At 39.1% G+C, this 23,006-nt stretch overlaps 2 protein-coding genes across 7 annotated transcripts in view; one reads left to right on the top strand and one right to left on the bottom strand.

Moving 5' to 3' along the window:
• Positions 1-12,892, bottom strand: part of gramd1a (GRAM domain containing 1A) — a 30,259-nt gene extending 17,367 nt beyond the window's left edge. For 2 of the 6 annotated variants that reach the window (XM_051405287.1, XM_051405291.1), the window contains exons 1-7: positions 10,207-11,044; positions 2,383-2,605; positions 1,375-1,395; positions 1,027-1,111; positions 707-810; positions 387-482; positions 8-88 (exon numbers count right to left, since the gene is read on the bottom strand). In XM_051405287.1, the coding sequence (XP_051261247.1) occupies positions 8-88; positions 387-482; positions 707-810; positions 1,027-1,111; positions 1,375-1,395; positions 2,383-2,605; positions 10,207-10,667 (1,071 nt within the window). In that variant the 5' untranslated portion in view covers positions 10,668-11,044. Of the gene's footprint in view, positions 1-7; positions 89-386; positions 483-706; positions 811-1,026; positions 1,112-1,374; positions 1,396-2,382; positions 2,606-5,635; positions 6,033-10,206; positions 11,046-12,680 lie in introns of those variants that run through there. The other 4 variants (XM_051405290.1, XM_051405289.1, XM_051405288.1 and 1 more) reach the window with 4 other exon arrangements.
• Positions 12,893-17,515: 4,623 nt separating this feature from the next.
• si:ch211-225p5.8 (uncharacterized protein LOC555567 homolog) lies at positions 17,516-22,714 on the top strand. The gene is made up of 7 exons (XM_051405297.1): positions 17,516-17,746; positions 17,833-17,937; positions 18,587-18,753; positions 19,888-20,122; positions 21,093-21,252; positions 22,328-22,381; positions 22,485-22,714. Exons 2-6 carry the CDS (start codon positions 17,895-17,897, stop codon positions 22,371-22,373), a joined length of 651 nt encoding a protein of 216 aa, XP_051261257.1. The 5' UTR covers positions 17,516-17,746; positions 17,833-17,894; the 3' UTR covers positions 22,374-22,381; positions 22,485-22,714.
• The last annotated feature ends 292 nt before the right edge of the window (positions 22,715-23,006 follow it).

Genomic DNA, 23,006 nt, shown 5'->3' with positions numbered 1-23,006 from the left:
GCAGTACCTTGTCCAACAGCGCGTTCTGCCACAGACGGAAAATCATCATGAAGCTGCGATCCCTTGCTCCGAAAGATGTGAAGAAGTGCTGAGAGGGTGAATATCAGTTGGACAGGAAGGAAGAAAAAGGGAGAAAGAAAAAAAATGTGACAACCTGTGATAACCTCCCTCTGCTGTCTTTGTTATGGTCAGTGGGTTTAAAGTTGAGTCAGCTCATTTCATACTGCTTCACTTGCATAACAGGGTAATTTGGAGTAAAACAGTATCAATAACTAACACTTTTCATGCTTTTGTTGCAGCAGTTAAGTAAATTATTGACTAAAATTACAAGTCTTCTTTGAAAATGTCTTAACTACGGCTAAGTATTATTTGGGCTCAAGTCTGACCTTCTCATTGTCAGTGCTGATCTGGATGGCGTTTGGGATGAGCTTGGCAGTCTTCTCCTTGGTCATAGAGGTCACGTCTTTCAGCAGGATAGTGATCTGAATAGAGAAGGGAAAAGCATTACGGTGTGTATGCGTCAGTGTGTCTTTCTTTGTGTGATACTCTTATCTCGCCAAGGCTGTGAGTGTATCTATATTGATCCGCAAACAAGAGTATTAAAATGACTTCTTATCAGATTGCAGGTACGACATTAACCAGGTTACAACAGGCGTGTGTTTGACTGTGCGCGTGCAAATGTGTACACAGTGTTTGCATGACCTACAGTGGTTTCCCAGCGGAAGATGTTACTGTAGAAACAGAGCCAGTTCTCTGACAGATAAAGGCGGCCCTGAAGCAGTATGTCCTTCTGCAGAGCACAGGAGTAATCTGAGGAAAGAAACAGGAAAAGAAAAGAGGTCAATTGATAGACACGTGCTTGTATCAGGAATCACTTCAACAATTCAAGAGGCTGGTTTTTAAGTGAGGGGTTCTGGTGAGTGTTTAATCTCATAAAGTGTGCGGTGACACAAGGGTAGCTCACACCACATGAGTTCAGCAAACAGAGTTTATCATATGTCAACCAGTTTATGACACTTAACTCACCCACTATAAGTCGCTCTGTGTCAGGAAGTTTCTTAAAGAGTTTACGAAAATCCTCATTCCGCTGTTTGTATGTAGGACTGAGAACCTGAGGTTGAGGACAGGAAAGGCAAAAGAGAACATGGTATTCTACCTCAAAACTGGCCCTCACAACAGTCGATACCCATAGGCTATACTGGGATATTTATTTGAGCAAGTGAGAAAAACACAGTTTAGCTAAAGGATTCTTTAAAACCAATAATTTTACTACATCAACTAGTTCCACCAGCGTGGAAGTAAAAGACAAACATCAGCAAAGTCAAGTGCCCTGGAGTGCAAATGTCTAATAAGTGTTTGTTAATGTATACTTACATTGTACCAGCTCTGCATTTTCTGTAAAGGAAAGAACAGCATATTTAGTAGTAACCGGACTCAGATTTCTCTGTAACAATTAAAATGTTACAATACAAACTGATTTTATACAGATCCATCAGCATACGTTGTAAAGGTAAAGTAATCCACTCCGTTATTTGTATGAATGTGATCCTGCCAGCCTAGTCTTCGAAGCTAAGCCTGTTTTTGTAACCTTGAGGTTTTGCCGCTTTCAGGAGATGTCAAAAGCAATCAGCACTTCTTCATTTTAAAAAGGTACGTGTCACGGACCAGCTGTAACGAACAGTCAGTAGTATATAAAGCTGATCTTTTCACAGCCGTAAGCCTGAAATAAAAACATGTGGATCTTACACAGAACCCTTAGTCACATAGAATTACAGACACTGTCTAAGTAAATTTACAGAGAACAAACAAGCTAACATTTCCAGTCTGTTGAAAGAAACCATCAACATTATCATAGCTCACATGGCTAAAACGGAAGGTAGCAAAAATAGAAAACAAATATTTATATTCACACAAGATATCTTGTGTAGATGTGAATTTACTGCCATGTAAGTGGAATGCCATTTTCAGTCACCCTGAAACGTTTCTGGTATTCAAGCTGTTGATTTAGAAATAACTTCATTTAACAATCTAGCTGAAATGTAGTTGAAAGTTCAGACAAAACAGTGCTTTCATGTGAAATTGTTTATTAAATGTTTTACATCAAAATCTAAAAGGTCATTATGAAAACGATTTAAGTCTAAGACTGTAGAGTCTTGGTATGACAATAAAAACATCTTTGATTTAGTCATGTCATTGCTCATTGGGATCACATGGAAGAGATTTGAGTCTTTCACTCACAAACATAAAGCTTACATAGCAATCATACTGTATACGGAGCAGGAACACTGGTAGTAAGTTCATGCCTGTAGCGTCACCTCTGCATGTCGGCATTTTAAGCTTAGCAGCGCTCTTTAACACATCACCTTGATCAGTGGATATTACCTTGGCATTGCGGCTGAAGTGGCGAGAAGCAAGTGGGTAGGCGGATGTGAGGGAGGAGGCAGAGGGTATGGAGGGCAAGGGGCTATCTGAACCTCCTCCTCCTCCACCACCACTGCTCTTCTCTCCTCCTCCCTCGTTCTCACTGGCCCTGCCACCCCCAAGGACCCTGCGCCGCAGGGAGGGAGAGCTGCCGGGGGTGCTGCGCGGAGAGTTACTGGCTGTACTGGAGACAAAAAAAAGACACAGACTTAGCTCAGGGGAGAACTGAGGAAACTCTTGCATATTTCATCACTAAATGTTGATCTCTAATGCCTTTAATGTCATGCTCTGATAAAAGGCTGCACGCATTTCCTATTTGATAATAGCACGTCATCTCAAACCGCCAACTGAAGACCAAAGAAAGGCCATGTAAGGCTGTGTCTGTAACTGATTTTAACTGGCTTCCTTTAGAATAAAACACTACCAGGTCAGACAGAGTTTGTGCTGTAATTACAGATATTTAAATTAAGATTGTCTTCTGGTGAACTTGAGTAAAAGACATTTACTTGAGACATGCAGACTAAAAAGCAACATTAGACATACACACATACATAGATTAAAGCTGAACGGTTGTCATAACTTTGTCTTACGGCTCAAACAATTACAATAATCAATTACTCATTAAATAAGCAATTTAAAAACAACGCTATACTATATTTTATATACTATAGCCTACATTTGATAGACAATTAACTGTTTCTGACATGGTTCAGCTTCTACTGTTCTCTTTATGGTCATCCTACTACTGCTGCCAAAACATTTCCATCTAAAGTTCAGGTCAGTGACCGGAGAAAATGTCTGGATTTACGCCAACAGAGTTTCCATGGTTGCACCTCATTCCTCTGTAAGTAACCAACCATCAATCAACTTATAATGTACCTCTGTCTTTCAAACATACACACGCAGCTGTTTACCACTGCCCATTCCCTTATCCTGACCAAACATCATGAATCAGATGTACAGTAGCTGCACCAGTGTCAGCTTTAAATCAGTAAACTCCACACTTAAGATATCCTGCAACTTGATGAATTCTCGGCTCACTCACTCAACAGTATGCTGCAGTGGCTCCTTCTGGGCTTAAGTAATTGCGTTAATGAAACCAAACAAAGAATTCATCACTTCACTTCCTCCCTTCAAGCCAAACTGCTCTCCACACACAAACCCCAACTCTTTCATCAAACCCCAATGTTAACCGTTACTTTGCAACTTCTCTATCAACATAAGCTGTCATTTCCTCACCTCCTCCATGAGTATAATCATGACTTTTGTACAATCTCCCCTTTTAATTTTTGCGGCGAGTAGTGAATCCCTCAGACAATTTTCTAAACTGTTGACAATTTAATTCCTTTTTCTACATCCAAACTGATTCTAAATTGGCCTGAGAAGTGTTTGGATGGAGTTGGACAAAAGAGTTTTCAAATACATTGCCCTGTTCTCATAGAGCAACATACAGAAGGACTTCAAATTGTCAGATCTGATTACTGCTGATAAATTATTATCAACATATTTTATAATAAACATGTTGTGCAATTTTATTGAATTAGGGATGCACAGATTGAGAAAGATAGAAAAAAAGATAAACATCTCCGGCTTGATGCAGCTCAGTCTATTTCTCTTCTCATCCAAGATGTAAGACGCAGAGCTGAACACTTGCTCACTGTCCGTGCTGCTGCATGGAGCACATCGACGTTTGCATGTAATTTGTGCCAGTGCTGGAAAACGGAGGTGATTATTTCTCCAAAATCCAAGTTGGATATAACCAAGACAACATTTAGCCATAGCAAAATGGATGCAACACAACAGATAAACACTGGCCGCAGATTAAGGCAAAACTGATGTTTGGCTGAAATATCAGCTCATCTCTAAACATAGTATCGTCCATACACGTTTTATTGTGTGTTATAATAATGTTGTCATGCTGTCCTCTTGGCCTTGGTTGAAAAGGACTTTTCAACGTGTGCTTGGTCGAGTTAAAGGAAACAGGAGTTGAAAAGGAAAAGCGACGAGTCAAAATGATAATCTCCAAGGCAACACCACTAATGGCTAAGACAAGAAGCGAGGAAGCTGGGGGTCCAATCTATCAGACCTCACCAGATTCATTATATAGGAAAATAATCCCTGAAATACTGCGTTATCTAATGCAGCAATGTTAATCAGAGCAGCACAATGACAAGGAGCATTAAGCTATCTTTAGGTAAACGTATAAGGGCGGAGGGTGCTGTAAATAGGCTTGGTGTGCGGTCAGGACACTGTGATGTGAATCTGTGTCAGCCAGTGTTTACAAACCTCCAGTTATCTCTCTGACGTAGTTAACCTTTATATTGTGGCTTGTCTAGGGCTGCACAACACATCATATTGATTGCGATATGAGTCACAAACAGTGCGTGAATTATCATATTTGCATCACAAATTTAATTTTCACTGGAATAAAACCTATTAAAATCATGATGTGACATTTGTTGGAGTCTGTAACAATGTTTTCTTAAATCTGGAGAAACAACATTTGTAGACCAAAGCATCTCTGCAACACTACAGTACTTCATTATAATGCTGTTTGTCACATTTTACATTTATTTTAACTGACGCAAAATGCAACTTGCACATTGTGATTTTGATAACACTGCGATTAATTGTGCAGCCCTACACCCGTCACATATTAAACGGAAGCGAACATGCATGCATACATACACAGATCGGCTAATCGGTAGTTAGCACATCGGCTAACCAAAACAAAGCAGTCCAACAATCTCGTTTACGACACCATACATGAACAAACGTGCAAGGAACGAGACAAAGTCAAACATGAGTCATTAGGGAGGAATTATACAACTCGTTTTAAGTTAAGAAACACTAGATGCTGCAGGGATGGAGGCTGCTACGGTCAGTGAAACGGTATGGAGGGGTGATGGTGGTGGTGGTGGTTGGGGGGGGCTCCAGCCAGTGACCCACTGAGCACCGACAGGACGAACCACTAAACCCACAGATAGCCTATCCGTTTATACAGCTAATATCACATAAACACTGCCTGTCCCACCCATATTATTAGTGGGATTTGCGAGCTGTGAATCATTTTGAACACACCAAAAAAAAAAAAAAAAAAAAAAAACACACACACACACACACCCATGGACGGTGTGTGGGCACCAAAGACAGATTACAGCATGAGCATATGCTATTCATTACACTGGATGGAGACTCTCTTTATGCCACTTACTCGAACATGTCATGAGGCGTTTGCGATCCAACAGATATCCACAAAACACACACACACAAACACACACATACACGCGTTGCTGTTCGGTATTGTATCAATATGGCACCGGTGTGTGTGTGCAGCTAAAAGCAAGCCAGACGCTTCGGGGGTGTAACGGTGTTGGATGTCCGCTATTCTGTCTTGGTTTCCTCGCTTAGCGTCGGGGTAGAAATGCGCCCATCGTCCACCGTCCACCGTCCCGCGGTCGGATGTTATTCTCCCATCGTTGGTCGACGCCCCTGCACCTTACACCCAGGTACCGGACGGACCGCTGCTCCCTATGCCGCTTGCAGGACCCGGTAACGGGCTGCAGTCTCTGCGTCCATCTGTAATCCCCTTTGCAAGTAGGGAGAGGGTGGGTGAGGGGGGTGAGGAGGGAAGTGGAGGAGGGAGGAGGGAGGGAGGAGACAGCTCCATGTGTTGAGTGAGGCCCTTTTTTTTTTTTTTTTTTTTTTTTTTACAGTGAGGTGATTCTGAACTGGGGGGGCAACGATAAAGATAAGACAGAGTCAAAACTGAGGGGTTTTATCTGAATTCAGAGGCACCAGTACCTCACAGACAACAGGTCGCTATTACATTTATTGACTAACAGTTATCTGTGTGATAAATGTCAAACACTGACTTTTACAAACTCTATGCTTCGGCTATTTGTTAAACAAACATGCTCAAAGACAAGCTTCCCCGTTCCTCTGTGGGGACAACAGGTAGCTACTGTTTGAAATGAGGCACTGATCAACTTCCTTAGTGGATTAATCAACTGATCGATTCATTGTTTGTGTCATTTTTAAGCAAAAAGGCCAGAAATTCAATGGTTCTGGCTTCTCAGATGTAACATTCGCTGGCTTTCTTAGTCCTATGTTGATGATACACTGAACATCTTTTGATTTTGGACAAAACAAGACATCTCCTTGGCCAAAGATTTCTTACATTTTATAGACCAAACTACTAGTTAGTTATATTAGTATAACTAGTAGATTAATTAATGAAAAAAACAAGTTAGGTTTTAGGGATGGAGGCCCGTAAGTGTAGTATCACACACACACAAAAAAACCAACAGGCTAAAACGTGACTAGCATTGTAAACAGAAAGCATGGCGGCCTGTAGTGAATCCACCTGGCCAAAGCCCAGAGCCCACGCAATCCCTTAACCCTCAATCTCTCTGTCCATCCCTCTGGATTAGAGTCCACATCATAATCCACGCTGGGCTGAGCCAGGCCCACATCTCCACCATTCTGTCTCCCTCAGTGTAATCTGCTTTTCTGAGGTTCACCAATGGCCCATAATAATGTCAGAGTTTCATGGGCCAAGGGGACATTGAGAAACCTCAGAATTGCTTAGGAAATGTACAGGATATTAGTACACAGGGCGAGATGTAACTACTTGTATGCCTTTTCCTTCCTGCCTACAAAAAAAACCTCATATTTCAACAGAGCAACAAAAAGGAGAGCAGTGCAAGTGAACTTCTGTGAAAGCACGGATCGATGTCTTTGGGCTAACAAGGAGTTTGCAGCTCCTGGTGTACACATGGTTCAAAATCCAAAGTGTCTATAGTACACATAGATAGTGTGGGAATGATCTTTTTTGCATCACAAAGTAAATTTTCACTGACGAAACTGTTAAAATGTTTATCACGTGTCTGCACCACGCAGACTTATTAAATCTGGAGAACAACATTTGTGGGTTAGGGCGTCTCTGCAACACTACAGTACTTCTTTATAATGCTGTTTTGTGACATATTTTACCATTATCCAAACATTGCAGCATCTACGTTTCATACATTGCACTTGGCCATATTGTGATTTTGATTAATTATGCAGCCCTACACACTATGCAAAATATTAGATAAATGAGTGAGTATGACTATAAAAGCTGACTACTGAAAATGGGTTTAAAGTAGATATTGTAAATAATTGTACTGAACATGACATACTAACCAGGAACAGGGAAAGAAACTGCCTTAAATCAGGTTACTGTCAAAAGGTCACAATGCTGCACTGATCAGTGTGGCGGAAAGACAAAGGTCACAATTATAATCAATCACAATCAGTCAGCAGGTCACTGTGTTGTTGATTTAGCGGTGCTAAACATAAATACATCACTTTAAAGGTAGATTTAAAAAACTGTCCACTTTACCAAGGTCTTCTGAACAATATATGAAGTACATTTGTTCTGTATGTTATTAAAAACAAGGTATCTAATAAAAATGATCATGTCTTTTCGATGCATTTCCTACACTCTTCAGACTGTCTGCATACTGACACAGGAAACACTTAAGCTAAAAAGCATGAAAAAAGAAAAGAGCTTTACAGATTAGCATTTTTAAAAATAGAGGCCTATCGGTTTTACATATCTGCAAAGCTAAACAAATGGTAAGTTGTTATTATGACTAGTTGACAACATGTTTACATCAAAGTAAGTAGAAAGTCTCTGTGTAAGGCGGAATTGCCCTTTCAGCTGTTCCTTAGAAAATGCATTTGTGCTAGTTGTGCAAAGCAAGTGAAGGCAGCTTTACACTAGCAAATCTGGCAACGGAGACATTCAAAGAGCAATGAAAGATACAAATTTGTCCCCAATAAACTCTTTCAACCCCAAATACTACAGTCAGAAAACAAGCAGCAAGAAACACAAGCATAGAAACTTAGATCTTCTGGCATCCTCTCTGATTATTATTACTGATACATCTCCCACTGGACACCAACTATAGATGAAGACACAAGTCATTTGCTGTGCAACAGCCTGTAGAAGGAGACTTTATAGTGGGTCTCGCATTAAGGCATGATCAGGATAAACTGCAGGATATAGGCTCCATTCAGACATACATCATAACATGGGATATACCTGCAATTTTGTTCTTCCCAATATAATACAAGATACTTGAACATGATCATAGACTTTGAGCTGCTAAACTGAATAATATAAAATAACAATACTTTGCTCCCACTGACACAATGAAAGTCAAGTGTAAATATTGCCTCAACCAATAACTGATTGAGCGAATGACGAGAAGATTCAGTTTAGATCTGTGATTCGCAATTCATCTCTAATGCATCTTGAGTGGCTTTTGTGTCAGTTACCTACAGTTTATTTGATCTGCACTTTCCACTGTTAAACAGGAAAAATAAACATTTTCTCATAAGTGTCACATGTGTTTGGAGAGTTTGTCATGCTGTACAAACACTTTAAAGTCAACTAGAAACTTCTTTAGTGTGGTGAAGAGGATGTTTATTTTGTGTGAATAGGGTAATTTGTTTATTTTATGGCTTATCTGAATTATGGTTACATAACCATAGGCATGTGTGTGCTGGAGCCTTACTCTGAAAAGACATATATGTGTTAAGTTTTACCTTGTTTGAATCTAAATATTCCACTTGCTTTTTAAGCTATATAAACATATGTTTTGTCACCATGTCTCCATTGTCAAACCATTATTAGAGGGGTCATAAATCTGTATACGTCCCAGTAATATCCAGCAAAAACAATATAACTGGGTCAATAAAATGATGTGTAAATGAAGAAGACAAGGGCACAGCTGTTTATATGGAGCACAAGAGAGAATCACCCTCTGCTTGCCCTCTGTAGCCCACTGCAGTGTTGCCCAAAACCTCCTCTGATTGGACTCACATGACATCATCAGACTAAGAGCACTCTCCCATTGGCTGGAGGTGATGTCATGCTTCAGAGGAAGGATAAATGGCGCATGAACCCCGCCTCTAGCTCCCTTTGACTGACCAGATCCGTTTTTCCTTGCTGCCACATGAGCTGTCTCACTTTATTTGTTTACAGTTTTCATAACCTTGCTGTTTCGCTTGTTTAAAGAGATCATCTTTCCTAAAGCTGACACTATTCTTTTAAAATACCATGGCCATATGTAATATGTGTGGTTTTTTTTTTGTTTGTTTGTTTTAAGTACAGGGTACAGGCCACTTCTTGCTTCATCACTGAAATTTTGCGTTGGCCTGCTTTTTAATCTGACGTCATAGCATACCATGAATCAACTTAATCAGGATTTTAACAGTGTAATCTGTCCTTACTTCTTTTAGCCATTGGCTAATTAACCCCACCCTGTTCCAAAATAGTTGACCTTTTGTGTCATTTGAGAAAAGTCTACTAAGCGTAAATCTGTCAGATGTAAGGCCTTTTTATTCCCCACAAACATGCACAAATGAGTAGCTACTCACTCCAGTCAGGCACTGCAGGCAAATCTGGGCTCAGGAGGCCTGAATGCAAATTGGCTGAGGTTTAACAGAGCTATAAGAGTGGAATACCCATGAGACAGTCAAGCATAGTGCTGATGGTGTGGACGCTCTGTTCTGCTGCTGCTGTGAGATAAGTGCAGTCCATTCGCAAAGAGATAACGTTCAACTGAATCAATTAAGAAAAAAATCCAAAACACTTTAGTTTGGGTCTCTGCACACGAGGGAGTCAATAAATGCTGCACACTAGCACATTATTTCATCATTTCTTTCATCTTTTTTTTTTTTAATTTTTATATATCTCTGGCTGGTTATTTGGAATGAATCCAGCTCACTAACCTGCAGCTCTCCCAGTCAGAGTCTCTGCTGAGTAGGCTCCTTAGGGACCAACGGGAGCGCCGGCTGGGAGAGGGACTACGAGACCAGGAGCGAGACGGTGGCAGGAGGTGGTCCTGTGAGGGGCTGTCCTGACCTTGCTCTTCCCCCTCCATCTGACTGGCCACGGAGGGGGAGGGCGAGGGGCTACGGTTTGGAATGGGGCCCGTCTCCTCTACTACAATTTGCGTTTTTTTACCCCACTGTCGCTTAGGAGTGCAGCCTTGCTCTTCCTCGTTTCGTTTCTTGGTTCGGTTCCTGCTGCGGTGGAATCGACCATGGCGGCTGGAGCGTGACAGTCTGGGGCTCGGTGAGCGAGACCAGGACTCTGTATCTGAGGATGGGGGCAGGACAGTCAGGGTTGGGACGGGGACAGGCTGAGCCAGAGTGATACCTTCTGGTCCCACAGGAGAGGACATAGTCATCTTCAGAGCTCTTCAGTGCTTAATTTTCTTTCAGTCAAGTCAAGGGCACCAACAAGGACTTCTTGTCGCATCTTTAGAGTCGAGGCTGACCCATGACTGACTAAAATGTTCCAGTCATGCTTGCCTTTGGTATATTTTAGAAACAGGATGGGTAACGCAAGATGTGGGAAACACATCAAGTACTCCCTCCGTGCAAATCACTTAATAATAATAATCGACTTATTAGGCAACACTGACTGAATTTAAGATGATGATTCAGTTCTCTTCATACTTCTTGTGAACTGGAAGTTCCTTTACATCACACAAGCAAATTTCCCTAGAAGTATTGATAAGGGTGTTCCTTTACTGTCAAAAATGAGGAATGAAAATAGGTTATTATATATATATATATATATATATATATATATATATATATATATATAGCTTGTTAGATAATTTCACAGGCCTTGTCAATTTGTGTTCTTTAGGCAATCCATTTCCAGTTGTCCAGTCTGTATCTATGTTTGGCTAAGAGTGAATAAAAAGCTCCATCGTCCCTTTTCTGTGTTTAGCTTATGTGCCTCACTCCTCGCTCCTCTTACACTGTCCCGTTTCACTCTCTTTCTTCGGTACTCCTCCACTCCGCTCCCATTGGCAGACTTCAAGTCCGCATTTGCATTATCAGGCAGATCTTTTCAACAGCTGAAGTCTCAGACAAAGACAGATCTGTATCTGGAAGTAGCTACCTGAGGAGTGAGAAGAGCAGAAACTTTGCATTGAAATAGCTGGCCTACATCTGACTACAACCTTTCACACTAGCCTAAAACAAATTATTGCGAGACTAAGACTATTTCTAGCTGGTTTTTGATACTGTATGCTTTGCCCGTTCCGGGAATGTAAAGTATCATATGACGATGATGATGATTTGCAATGAAATACTGTTCCCGTTAGAGGGCCGATCAATGGGATATATTTATGCTGGGGCAGTTTATGTTCCGTGCTTTCTTTTGCCCCAGGTTTGGATAATAGTTTAATTATTTTAGCAGCATTATTCAATATTTTCTCCCTTCAAGTAACTCAGAAATTGCCAAAACTGGGTAAACACGGCCGACAGACATCAGTCACTCTCTGTTCATCAGTGGACAGTTACGGACACACGAGATAAATTTCCTCCCTGCGTGTTGCAAAGGAAATCTAAATCCCAGCATTTCCAAAAAACCACGACTTATAAAAACACAGCTGATCCTAAAAGAAGGTCCAGAAAAAACAAACACACACAATCTCCCACAGCAACCACCAGATACTATAGCAGACATAAACAACACCCACTGAAAATACATAGTTCCTACAGCCAATAACAAGGTCTAATTGCCACTATAGGCTACCAAGGTCATGACTACATGAAAACATACTGCAGATGTGTCCTCCAACAGGGAAGAGTTGTGTTTGTGTGTGTCACTCCATTGTTTGCCTTCAAAGCAGGCACTTCCAAGGCAAGGGCCCAAGCACGTCTGACAGTATTTGCTGTGATCTGTTTGAACAAGAACAATCTTGGCACCGACTTGTTTGTCCAGAGTAATCCACCATAATCCCCGTACAGCCTTCACTCTTTGGTCCACACAAGCCTGATCCTTTTTTTTTTTTTGCCATAAAACACAGGCCACCTCTAAACCACCATCGCACAACATTACACCCCCGAACACAGCCCAATTTCAGATGCTTAAAAACAAACAAAACACAAGCGTACAAAAGGAGCACTTGTGTCTGCAGCGTGAAGTGTTCAGAACAGTTCATCCTGTGATATAAATAAAAAAAGTGCATCACTCAGAAATATCACTGCTATTGAAAGGCAGCACAAAGCCACTGACACATGTTGACATCGCCCAAGTTTGACATGATAAAGGACGAAAACAGTACACAGAAATAAATCGGGGTGAACGATGATAACAACAACAACAACAACGTTATGGCACACAAACAAACTGCAGCCTGGGGAGAAAAAAAAAAAGGCTTAAGCTGAGTTGAAACTCCTACCTCCCATTGGATGAGTTTCCTCCGTTTCGGGTATCTTGCTCGGCCTCGAACACAAGCCGAGCGACGGTGCGGGGAGTAACGTTAAAATCCACTTTTTCACAGGAACACATCAACATACTCGGTGGCGTACAGAAGCATCTGCCGGCTGCAGCTAACAGTTAGCCTTCAGCCAGCTAACCAAGTTTAGCTTACGTTACCCCCTCCCACCCCCACCCACCCCCCCCCACCACCACCGACCTCTGAAGGCCGACAGCTCACAAAAAGATGACTATCTGACTAGCAGGGTTTAATTTTCAGGAGAGAAAATACTACGCCGACGTCTTCCATTTTCCGCGTTTAAAACCAGCCTCCGGTAAAATAAATAAATAAATACTGCTGGCGAACTTTAAAGGCAACAGCCGAAGTTGGCTCAACATTGGTGAAGCAGCAACTTGGTTTTAAAGAAACTCACAAAACGGTTTATTGTCGAAAAGTGAAAAGGAACGAAGTCGGTCCGTCGGACGGTTAACTTAGGACGCGGGGGTGTTACGAGAAGTCTCATCAAGAAAAGTATAATCCCTGCTACCGTTTTTTAAATTTTTTTTTATTTGACAAGGCTTAAACCTACCAACAAACACAACACAAACAAATTCTAGAAGTTATAAATAACGTTTATGATGCGATCAAACATACACAGCCATCAGCGACACCAGACCAAACACCCCCGCTGCAAACTTTGTGGTACAGCCCGGGAAAATAACTGTTCAGAGGATGTGGCGAAAGAAGAGGAGTGTTGACATGAGACGAACAAAATCCACCCGAAGTCTGTTTTTATCTTTCATCACCTACAAAAAAAAACCCTTGTGATTTAATTAAAACAACAGTTACGTTGTTTTATTGCGTGGAGAAATAAATTAAGCAATCCTGTACAGTTTCAGTTACAGCGATTTTTTTGTTGCACAAACCACCACACAACAGAGATATATTAACTCTTCTCCCAGTACACCTGAGCACATGAGCAACTAGTACAAGTACACCCACAGATTTAGCATGATTTCAGAGTTAATTTGAAGGGAGCTGATAGTAAAATCCAAAATGAATGGACAGAAACATTGCGACCCCTTGTGTCTAACAAGGCTGAGTGCAGCCATTATAGTTGCTATACAACTAAATGTGAGGTTTGTGAGTCCTTTTTTTAAGCAGAAATTATCATAAAATAGCAGCAACAAAACGGAAATATGGCATAATGTGTATGGTAAATGTCTCACCCGTTTCCTCGAGTAGCAGCATCACTTCATATGGTCTCATGAGCTATTATAGTTAGGATGCAGCCTGTGAGAGATTGGATATCCTCTCCTCTGGGACACATACAGTGAGCAGGGCCAGTGACAGGTCACCTTGTCTGAAACTGAAAACAAAAGAACATACATTGACAAGACTCTTTCAGTTACGATGATGCATGAATGTAGAGATTTTAACCAACAGATTCACATAGATTTAAAATCTACCCATAGATAATATGTGTAAACTGAAACGCTGTCAATTTTAGGGCTGTAACTAATGATTATTATTGTTGATTCATTTTTAAATTATTTTCCAGATAACTCATGAAAATACCTGTCCCCAATGCCCAAAGTCTTCAAATAGATTGAATCCAAAACCAAAATATATTCCATTTTCTATCACATAAGACAAAAGAAATGCAACAAATCCTCACAACTGAGCGGCTGGAACCAGCAAATGTCAAGTAATTCTTGAAAAATAACTTAAATAATGAATTGCTTATCAAAATAGTTGCTACTAATCGTTTAACTGACTAATCATTTTAGCTCTTGTTGACTTAAAAGAACGCAACTTATCTCATATCTGTCCCATCTGTATGTACATACTTTGCATGTTTCAGTCTTATTTCCATAATGTTCAACACTCAGTGTACTAGACTTTTTCAAAATAGGCTACACTTTGGGGCAGATATCCTTACGCTTCAATAAGTAAAGAAGAAGCTTTAGAAGCTTTAAAACAGATAGATGATAGAAACAAAGTCAGTGCTATCATTTAAATTTTTTTTTTAGGAAAACATACGGTATCTAACAACATATATAACTAAAAAAATCTGCACATCTTTTGCTGTGATGAATTTGCCTTTACCTGCCTGTCAGTTTAAATCTTCAGCCAGCAGTTACTTCTGTATCCTTTCAAATCGATGGCACAGCATCACAATGACTTGGCAATTTCAAATTCTCCATAGGTTTACCCGGCATCCTCTGTCTTCTCACTCCCTGTGACCGCCTCCTGCAATCAACACTTCCCCGGCTCCACTTCAAAACAGAGAACTGAGGTCTGTGCTACATGTGCAGCCCAGGGCAAGAAACTGCTCCGGGATACTGGGAGTTGTGTTGCTGAGCACCTCTGGCTGCTGATTCGGGGACTGGAAACTCGATCTGTGCTAAAAATAAAAAAAAACAGCACCAGCATAGCGAGAAAGGAGGTGTGTCACTCACTGTGTATATGCGTGTGTAGGGTCAGAGTGGTGCAGCCCACCCCCATATACACAACACACACACGTACACACACAGGATTTATCATATGTCAACATTTCCTTGAAGTTTCGCCACTCATGTGTGTGCCAACCCAAGGTCTTTCTCTCATCCTGTCTTAGCAATGTGTGTCATTTTCAAGATCGCTCTGGCTGATTTTTTATTGTCATTATCATTCACAGGCTAACACAAGGTTAAAAGAGGCAAGGACCCTTATCAAGAGCTCAGTGATTCACTGTGTCATCTGGTTACATCACATGACATACCTGACCTCCAATGCAGCCAAAATACACAAACACACACAAACACATACACACAGCCTGACTGGCAGAAACACAGCTTATATCCTTCCTGTTTACACTGTACATCTTTTTTTTTTTTATTTGCACGGCCTTAGAGAGGGATATGTTTAACTTGACTTGACATGTGACGAGGCATTCCCCTTTAAAAAGAAAAAAAACCATCTCATTACATTCATCACGTCAACATGTTGTCTGTACCAACCACGTGCAAGGCACGCAAGTTGAGGCCTTCAGTCAATGTCTGTTTTGTCAGCCTTGACTTCAGTGGCCTTGTTTTTCTGACTGGACAACTGACATTGACCGGCTGTTAGATCCTTAGACGGCAGATCAAAACTGATAAGAAGAGAGATTATACTTACAAAATGTGACATTTTCTGCTGTTAGAGGGAAATTTATTTATTTTAATAAAGATCATTTGTTTATATATATTTTTTATATATTACTATTATTATTATTATTATTATTATTATTATTATTATTATTATTATTATTATTATTATTATTATTATTATTATATTAGAAAACAAGGCTGATAATGCAAAACATACCTATGAATATTATATTCCATTTCTGCCAATAGATCCTCCTCAATGTTACACTCCAGACAAGGGGTGCCCCCCCTTTTTGCGTTCAAAAAAAATTTTATAAAAAAAAAAAAAAAAAAAAAACCCCCATAAAAAAAAAAAAAAAAAAAAAAAATAATTATATAAAAAAAAAAAAAATATTTAAAAAAAAAAATTTTTTTTTACCTTTAAAAAAAAAAAAAAAACAAAAAAAAAAAAAAAAAAAAAACAAAAAAAAAAAAAAAAAAAAAAAAAGGAAGAAAAAAGAAAAAAAAAAAAAAATATATTAAAATAAAAAAATATTAAAAAAAAAAAAAATAAAAAAAAAAAAAAAAAAAAAAAAAAAAAAAAAAAAAAAAAAAAAAAAAAATTAATGCATTTATCTCAGAGATAAGATAAACAGAAAAGCTTTTGGAAGATTTAAAAAGGCCCAGTCACATGTATCACTATTTGACTCATCAGATTGTTCCTAACAAACAATCTGAAACATCTGTGCTGACTGGTACATTTCTGTTGTGTATCATCTTCTGGGAAGGTGCACAAATGACCAGCTACACAGTCAGCCACTGTAACTCAAATGACACATATTGATATACAAACTTAATTGTACAATATATTTTATTAACAACAGCAGATTTTGATGAAGATTTGTTGAGGGTGTTTGGTTTTATGGGGTCTGCCAGTGCTCCTGACTCAAGGTCTCATAACCCTGACTGGTTTTCAGTCTTCAACAGGAAGAGATTTGGTGAAGTCAGTTCACTTCATGGAATGATAGACAAAGTAGCATGCAAATCCTCAGGGAAAGATCAACTTCTAGTAACTTAACATTCGAAATGCTGGAGCAAATGATTAATCTCTGCTGAAGTGTCCTTGAGCAAAAACATTAAACCCCTGCCAGCTGCAGGGCTCTGTAACTGACCTCTGACCCGTGGAGAGGGGCAGGAGAACAGAGCATTTATTTACAGACAAGGTATCATAATGCATTAAAACAATAATTTCCCTTTAAGTTCCAGCATGTGTTTGTCCGAAAGGATTTGTTAAACAAAACATGTCAGGGATGGTTTTGCATGCCAGACATGCTGCTTCCTTTTTTATTAAAGAATGAATACAAAATACAGGTTATAGAACAGCATGAATACAGTTTGGCAAAGATAATAATAAGGCAAGAAAAGGTAATAACCAAAGGACGCATAACATTTTATGATATACAAAATGGAATTGGAAATGAAAATGATATACAAAGCTGTACAAAAATAACTGATTAAAAATGTTTTCTTATAATGCAGCACTAAGAAAGAAAAACAAAGATCTATTTCTTCTCTTTTTCCTTTTTGAGAAAACTTTCTTCTGTCAATCTGCAGATAAGAAGAAACATGGCTGTAGTTTTGGTTTAGATGGTTAGGCTGTGTAGTTATTGCCGGATCAGGTCTCTTCATCTCAGGTTTCCTGTTGGCTTTCAACACTCACAACGTCCAACTCTCCTGGATTCACACGCACTAAATATAGCAGCCTTAAAGCCAGATGGGACTGCAGGGGAGATTTAAAACTACTGCGAAGAAACACGGAGACGGACAGAAAGTTTTTTTTAGTAAACATTTTCAGTGGTCTGTTCAGTTTGGGCTCTGTGAAATACAAGATTGGGGAACTACTAGACTGAATCGAAGTCTGGATTAAAGGGTGGACTGGTTTGTGAAGGACATGGGATTAATCAGGAATCAAGAGGCATTGTGTCAGTAATGTAATCTTACACGCCACGGATATTTCTCTGCAGGTTTACGTCAAGGAAAGTTCAATATTTTGTTCAACGGCTGGCCTTAAGTTACTCCAGGAGAAATGATATGCCACTTGTCTCTTCTAATTGTCCTCAGTCTTTCTGGTAAGTCCAAAATCATTTATGTCTGTACCTCTAATAATAATAATAATAATAATAATAATAATAATAATAATAATGAGGACCTATTGATGTTGGTGGTTGAAGCTGCACATTTTAAAGTGAGTTTCTTAAGTGAACTGAATTTCTTTCTTTAGAGATTCCTCACAGCTTTTTCATAAAATAAAATGTAAAAAATGGCAAAGACTTCATATGCATTCCTAGTAGATTGTATTTCTACTGCACCCGCCTTCTATAAACACAAAATAAGGGTTTTTGAATATAGTTTTTTAGGTGTCGAATACAACTCTCTAAATCAAATTTATATAAGTCTTGTTGTATGTTGCTGTGTTTCTTTTTATGTTTTGTGTTAAACACTTTAAATTGCTTTGTTGTTAAAAGGTGCTATACAAATAAAGTTCAGTTCTGTTAAGCTATGTTAAAATACTACTTACTGACAACTACAAGCCCTTGATTAGAGTACTTAGAGTACTAAACATATTTTCCTATCAAGTGGGATACAGTCTAAATGGCATATGAAAAGTTATCAATATAATAAAGTCCTTGCATGTTCTTCTTCTTCTCCCCTCTTGTTAATTTAAATCACTGTTGTTTTCAACTTCTTCTCTTCTTGTCCTCTCTCTTTTCCCTGCAGTGTCTCAGTGTCTCGGAGGATGTGCGGAGGTGGACTCCATGACTGAAGCCGTGGCAGGAGAAGGATTCCTGCTGGGCTGCATCTCCTGTAAAAGAAGAGAGGAGGTCTCTGCACGAGCCACTGTAGACTGGCACTTCAAACCGCTCGGAGAGGAGGAGTTCATGCATGTGAGTTCAACAAAGTCTTTGAAGGGAGTGTTAAATCTGGTTGGGGGTTGTGACTGAAAAGGGTTCCTTTTGTAGTCATCTGCATCTGTCATTAAATATAAGAAATCCAGGTTTATGTATCTTATGTTTTTACATTGTTGTTTCAAATTAAAAGAATATATATATATATATAAGATGAGCGTGTACATTATTATCTGTATCTGTTCAACCCATTGACATGATATATAATGGACAGAGCTTCCAGGTCTGAACAGTGAAGCCAATGTCGAAGTTCCTTAAAACCTGTATTCTATGTAAAGGCCAGCAGGGAGAGCTCCATTGGCTGCAATAACACACCTATACCATTCACCCTAATGGAGAATGAGTCGACTTCTCACTTCATTTATGAGCTCAGTAAACAATTTCCCAACTAGTTTATGGTCTCAATCGCTTGTTTCATGTCTTCTCCCGTACATTGTGATGTTCATTTAGTAAATTATGGTCCAAATTACAGTAAAATAGACGATAAAGCTACATATGCTTTTGCCCGTGGCTACCTTGTGACTGATCAGTCACTCTCAGTGAGTCGGTCCAGCACAGTGCACCAAACTCAGGTCAAACTGTCAAAGTTGCTGATCAAATATGGGTCTAAACTGCACAGCCAGTGAGTGCAGATCAATTCACAGTACATCACGTCATGTCAACGTTTAAAACGCAGAACTCAAGGCTTCAAAATGGTACTCTACAAACCAATGGATGACGTCATTATAGGTTCACACTTGGTTCAACCGTTGTGTTAAATGATTGGCATTCCTATGAACGGGACTAATCGGATGTTGTTAATTTAAGCCACCAGATATTCGTTTCAGCTGAGTACTACCTCAACCCTCATACACACAAACATACATATATATCAAAACTAAGACCCACTAAACCCAAATGGATCTTTATACAATTTTGTGTTATGACTTACACATATTTGTTCTTCTGCTTTAGACGGACATGTTACACTCTCCATCATTTGTAGATACAAAGCAGTGAATGTGTTTAAGTTATACCGAATAGTTTATTCAGAGCAGGAACTTTAAAAGATTATATACATGCTCTTAAATATTCATAAATTCCATATGTTTCCTTTTTTTCTTCTTCCCTCAGATTTTTCACTATGACCACCCCAGTTCCGACATAATCCATGAAGATTTCAGTGACCGTCTGGAGTGGCATGGGACACAAAACAGCGATATTCAGACAGGAGCTATTTACATTTATAATGTCACCTTTAATGACACAGGGACGTACCGCTGCACAATCCACCGCACTCTCTTCATGGTGAATCATAATGAGCAAGTCACTGTGGAGAAGGAGGTGGAGCTCAGCGTGGTGGCTGTAGGTAAGGTGGGGTGTACACTTAAGTAAAAGAACTTATACAACAATGCAAATATACTCAGTTACAAGTAAGAAGTCCTTCATTTAAAAGCCTACTTAAATTAAAGTATTATCAGCAAAATGTTCTTGAAATATCAAAAGTAAAAGTAGTCATTCTGTGACTTTACATATCATGCATCAGTGTATATGAATATATATATATATATATATATATATATGATATATAAGTATATATACTTTATATACAGTTAGGTGGTTTAATAAAATTACAAAATTAATCTGGCCGGGTTGTGAGATGATTGATGAGGAAGTTCTATGACACACACACTGGTATTTCTCTTTAATCTATAATTTGACCTCTTTGGGTTTATAATAGAATAGAAACCATCTGAGAAGTTCAGATGGGAAATCATTTTTGGTCACATCAGTCACAGGCACAAGTCAAAACAACAGGAAACTGTTAAACCTAGCCTTTAGTTTATATGTACAATCTTAATCAAAAATGTAACTGGTGGGTCAATGTTGTGGAGTAAAAAGTACAGCATTTCTTCTCTGAAATGGGGTAGAAGTTGAAGAGTGGCATAAATTGGAAACACTCAAGTACAAGTAACTCAAGTACATTGTACTCAAAAACACTACTTGAGTAACTTGCACTTAGTCAGATTCCACCACTGGCCGTCACTTTTAATTCTGTTCAGTATCTCTCCTTTCTTCTATTTTGGTAAAACTGCGTTCACAGTTTTCCTGTTGAGATTATTTTTCAATCCACCATTTAAAACCTAAACATAAGGTCCTGGCTTCATGACCGCAACCATGACTCTCCGTGTCCACGCTGGAAAGATTTTTTTTATCAACATTTCTCCTTTGCTATTTGCCAGGGGACTACATGGAATTAGTCTGCACAGAAAACACAGCCTTAACCCTGGTGGACATGCATCCTCTATAATGCTACATTGTTGGTTTCTCTTTCCCAGCCAATCGGGAGCTGACAGCAGTGATCTCAGAGATAATGATGTACGTGCTGATTGTGGTTCTGCAGCTGTGGCTCATTCTGGTTCTAGTGTACTGTTACAAGAAGATTTCAGAGGAGCACGAAGCTCGGGAGGCCCGTAAAGCTCTCAAAGCTCAGGCAGAGTGAGTCATTTGTATTTCATGTGATGTGATTAATTAAGGATCAATCTTTTAACCTTTAATCAATGTACTGGAGTCAGGTGTCTTAGAAAGTGCCACACATTTTAATACAGTGTGCTATATATATATGTATGTGTGTGTGTGTGTGTGTGTGTGTGTGTGTGTAATTGTTTAACCCAGCATTTCTCAAACTCAGGCTTGAGACCCAAAATAGATTGTGGACCTTTTTTGCTCAAAATCAAAGTCAAAATTGCCAATCTTTTTTGTTTAGCATTTGACCTGACTGGTGTGTTGCAATCTTTTTTTTCAGTAATTTATAAATGTAGATGTTGTGTTAATTCATGATGAATTTGTGTAAAGGCTGTTTCAGACTGCCACATGGCCCAAAAAGCAAAAGTGGGAGGAAAAGTGACTGCTGCCTCTAGGTGGTTACCGCCAGAATTTCAGCACAGCTCAGCAATTGCTTTTTACCCCATGATCTAAACCGCTTCCTCTCTGCTGCCTTCCCTTCATTTAAAGGTCCAGTGTGTAACATTTAGGATAATCTATTGAAAGATATGAAATATAATATGCATAATATGTTTTAATTTGTGTATAATCACCTGAAAATAAGAATTGTATTTTCATATCATTGTATTTTTTACCTTAGAATGAGCCTTGAATATCTACAGACGCCACAGATACCAAACAAACCAAACCAAACACTGGCTCTAGATATGGCATTTCACGTATTTCGCACATTTCCACTGCCGCCATAGTTTCTCCTTCGGGGGAGGGTGAATCGAGGAAGTTGCAACCTGCAACTACGTCGCTAGATGCCACTAAATCCTACACACTGGACCTTTAAATGGCTGGAGGTGGTGAGTTATGGAGCGAGGGTGTGAAAGGCCGATACGTTTGGGTCCTGGGGAGACACAAAATTTCTCTTTTGGGTCTTGAGCTCAAGCTTTTTGATTTAGTTTGATTCAGCAACAATGTTTAAATGAATAAAGTAAAGACATTTGGGGGATTCATTATGATTCTCTTCCTTACTGTTTCTCACATCTAAATGATTCACCTTTTCTTTTTATATTTACAGGCTGTTAGAATCAAAAGACACCTGTGACGGGGTGCAGCTAGAGTAAAATTACCGGTGAGTGAGACCTCTTGCTTTTAAGAAAATGTGATAATATGACATATATGAAAGCATGTCACATGTCGCATGTCACATGTTTTTTTCATTTTATATCCACCAGGTAACAAGCTCATCTCTCCGCGAGTCAAGCTTCATTATTGTGCCATGATGAGAGGTTGAAATTTGAATGCCTTGGTCAACTAGCTGATGATGCAGTAGGCAGGGGAGATTTCTCCTTTGAATGAAATTCAGTGTCTAATGTAGTCTGTGGGACTATTAAATGCTTGAAAGTTTGTAGATTTGTAAATAAAGTTTTCAATAATTCAATAAATTATTTTTATTGTTGAATAATCTATCAGTTATTGAATTAATTAGTTTTTGGTCTATAGCATATAAAAATAGAAATTCGAGTTAGTCTTAGTAAGTATTTTTTTTTTTACTTTTTGCACAATGTGTGTGACCAAAGTCCAAACAATACAAAAATATCCAACTGAAAACAATGAAACATACAAAAATGCAAGGACAACCTGTAATGCTGTAACTCTAGAACATCAACAGTTATCCAAATGGCTATTGATAAATTTCCTATTGATAAACTAATCAAATGATTGACTTATTAATTTATATAATTAATCAATTATAC

The sequence above is a fragment of the Dicentrarchus labrax genome, unplaced genomic scaffold (genome assembly GCF_905237075.1).
Source record: "Dicentrarchus labrax unplaced genomic scaffold, dlabrax2021, whole genome shotgun sequence".
Taxonomy (NCBI): domain Eukaryota; kingdom Metazoa; phylum Chordata; class Actinopteri; family Moronidae; genus Dicentrarchus; species Dicentrarchus labrax.
Note: the sequence above shows the minus strand (reverse complement) of the source record. Positions and strands in the feature narration are given on the sequence as shown.

Excerpts from the sequence above, each read along its gene's own strand:
- si:ch211-225p5.8 (XM_051405297.1), top strand. The coding sequence starts at position 17,895 with ATGATATGCCACTTGTCTCTTCTAATTGTCCTCAGTCTTTCTG. Across the intron at positions 17,938-18,586 it reads AATTGTCCTCAGTCTTTCTG|TGTCTCAGTGTCTCGGAGGA; the intron begins GTAAGTCCAAAA and ends TTTTCCCTGCAG. Across the intron at positions 21,253-22,327 it reads GCTCTCAAAGCTCAGGCAGA|GCTGTTAGAATCAAAAGACA; the intron begins GTGAGTCATTTG and ends TTATATTTACAG.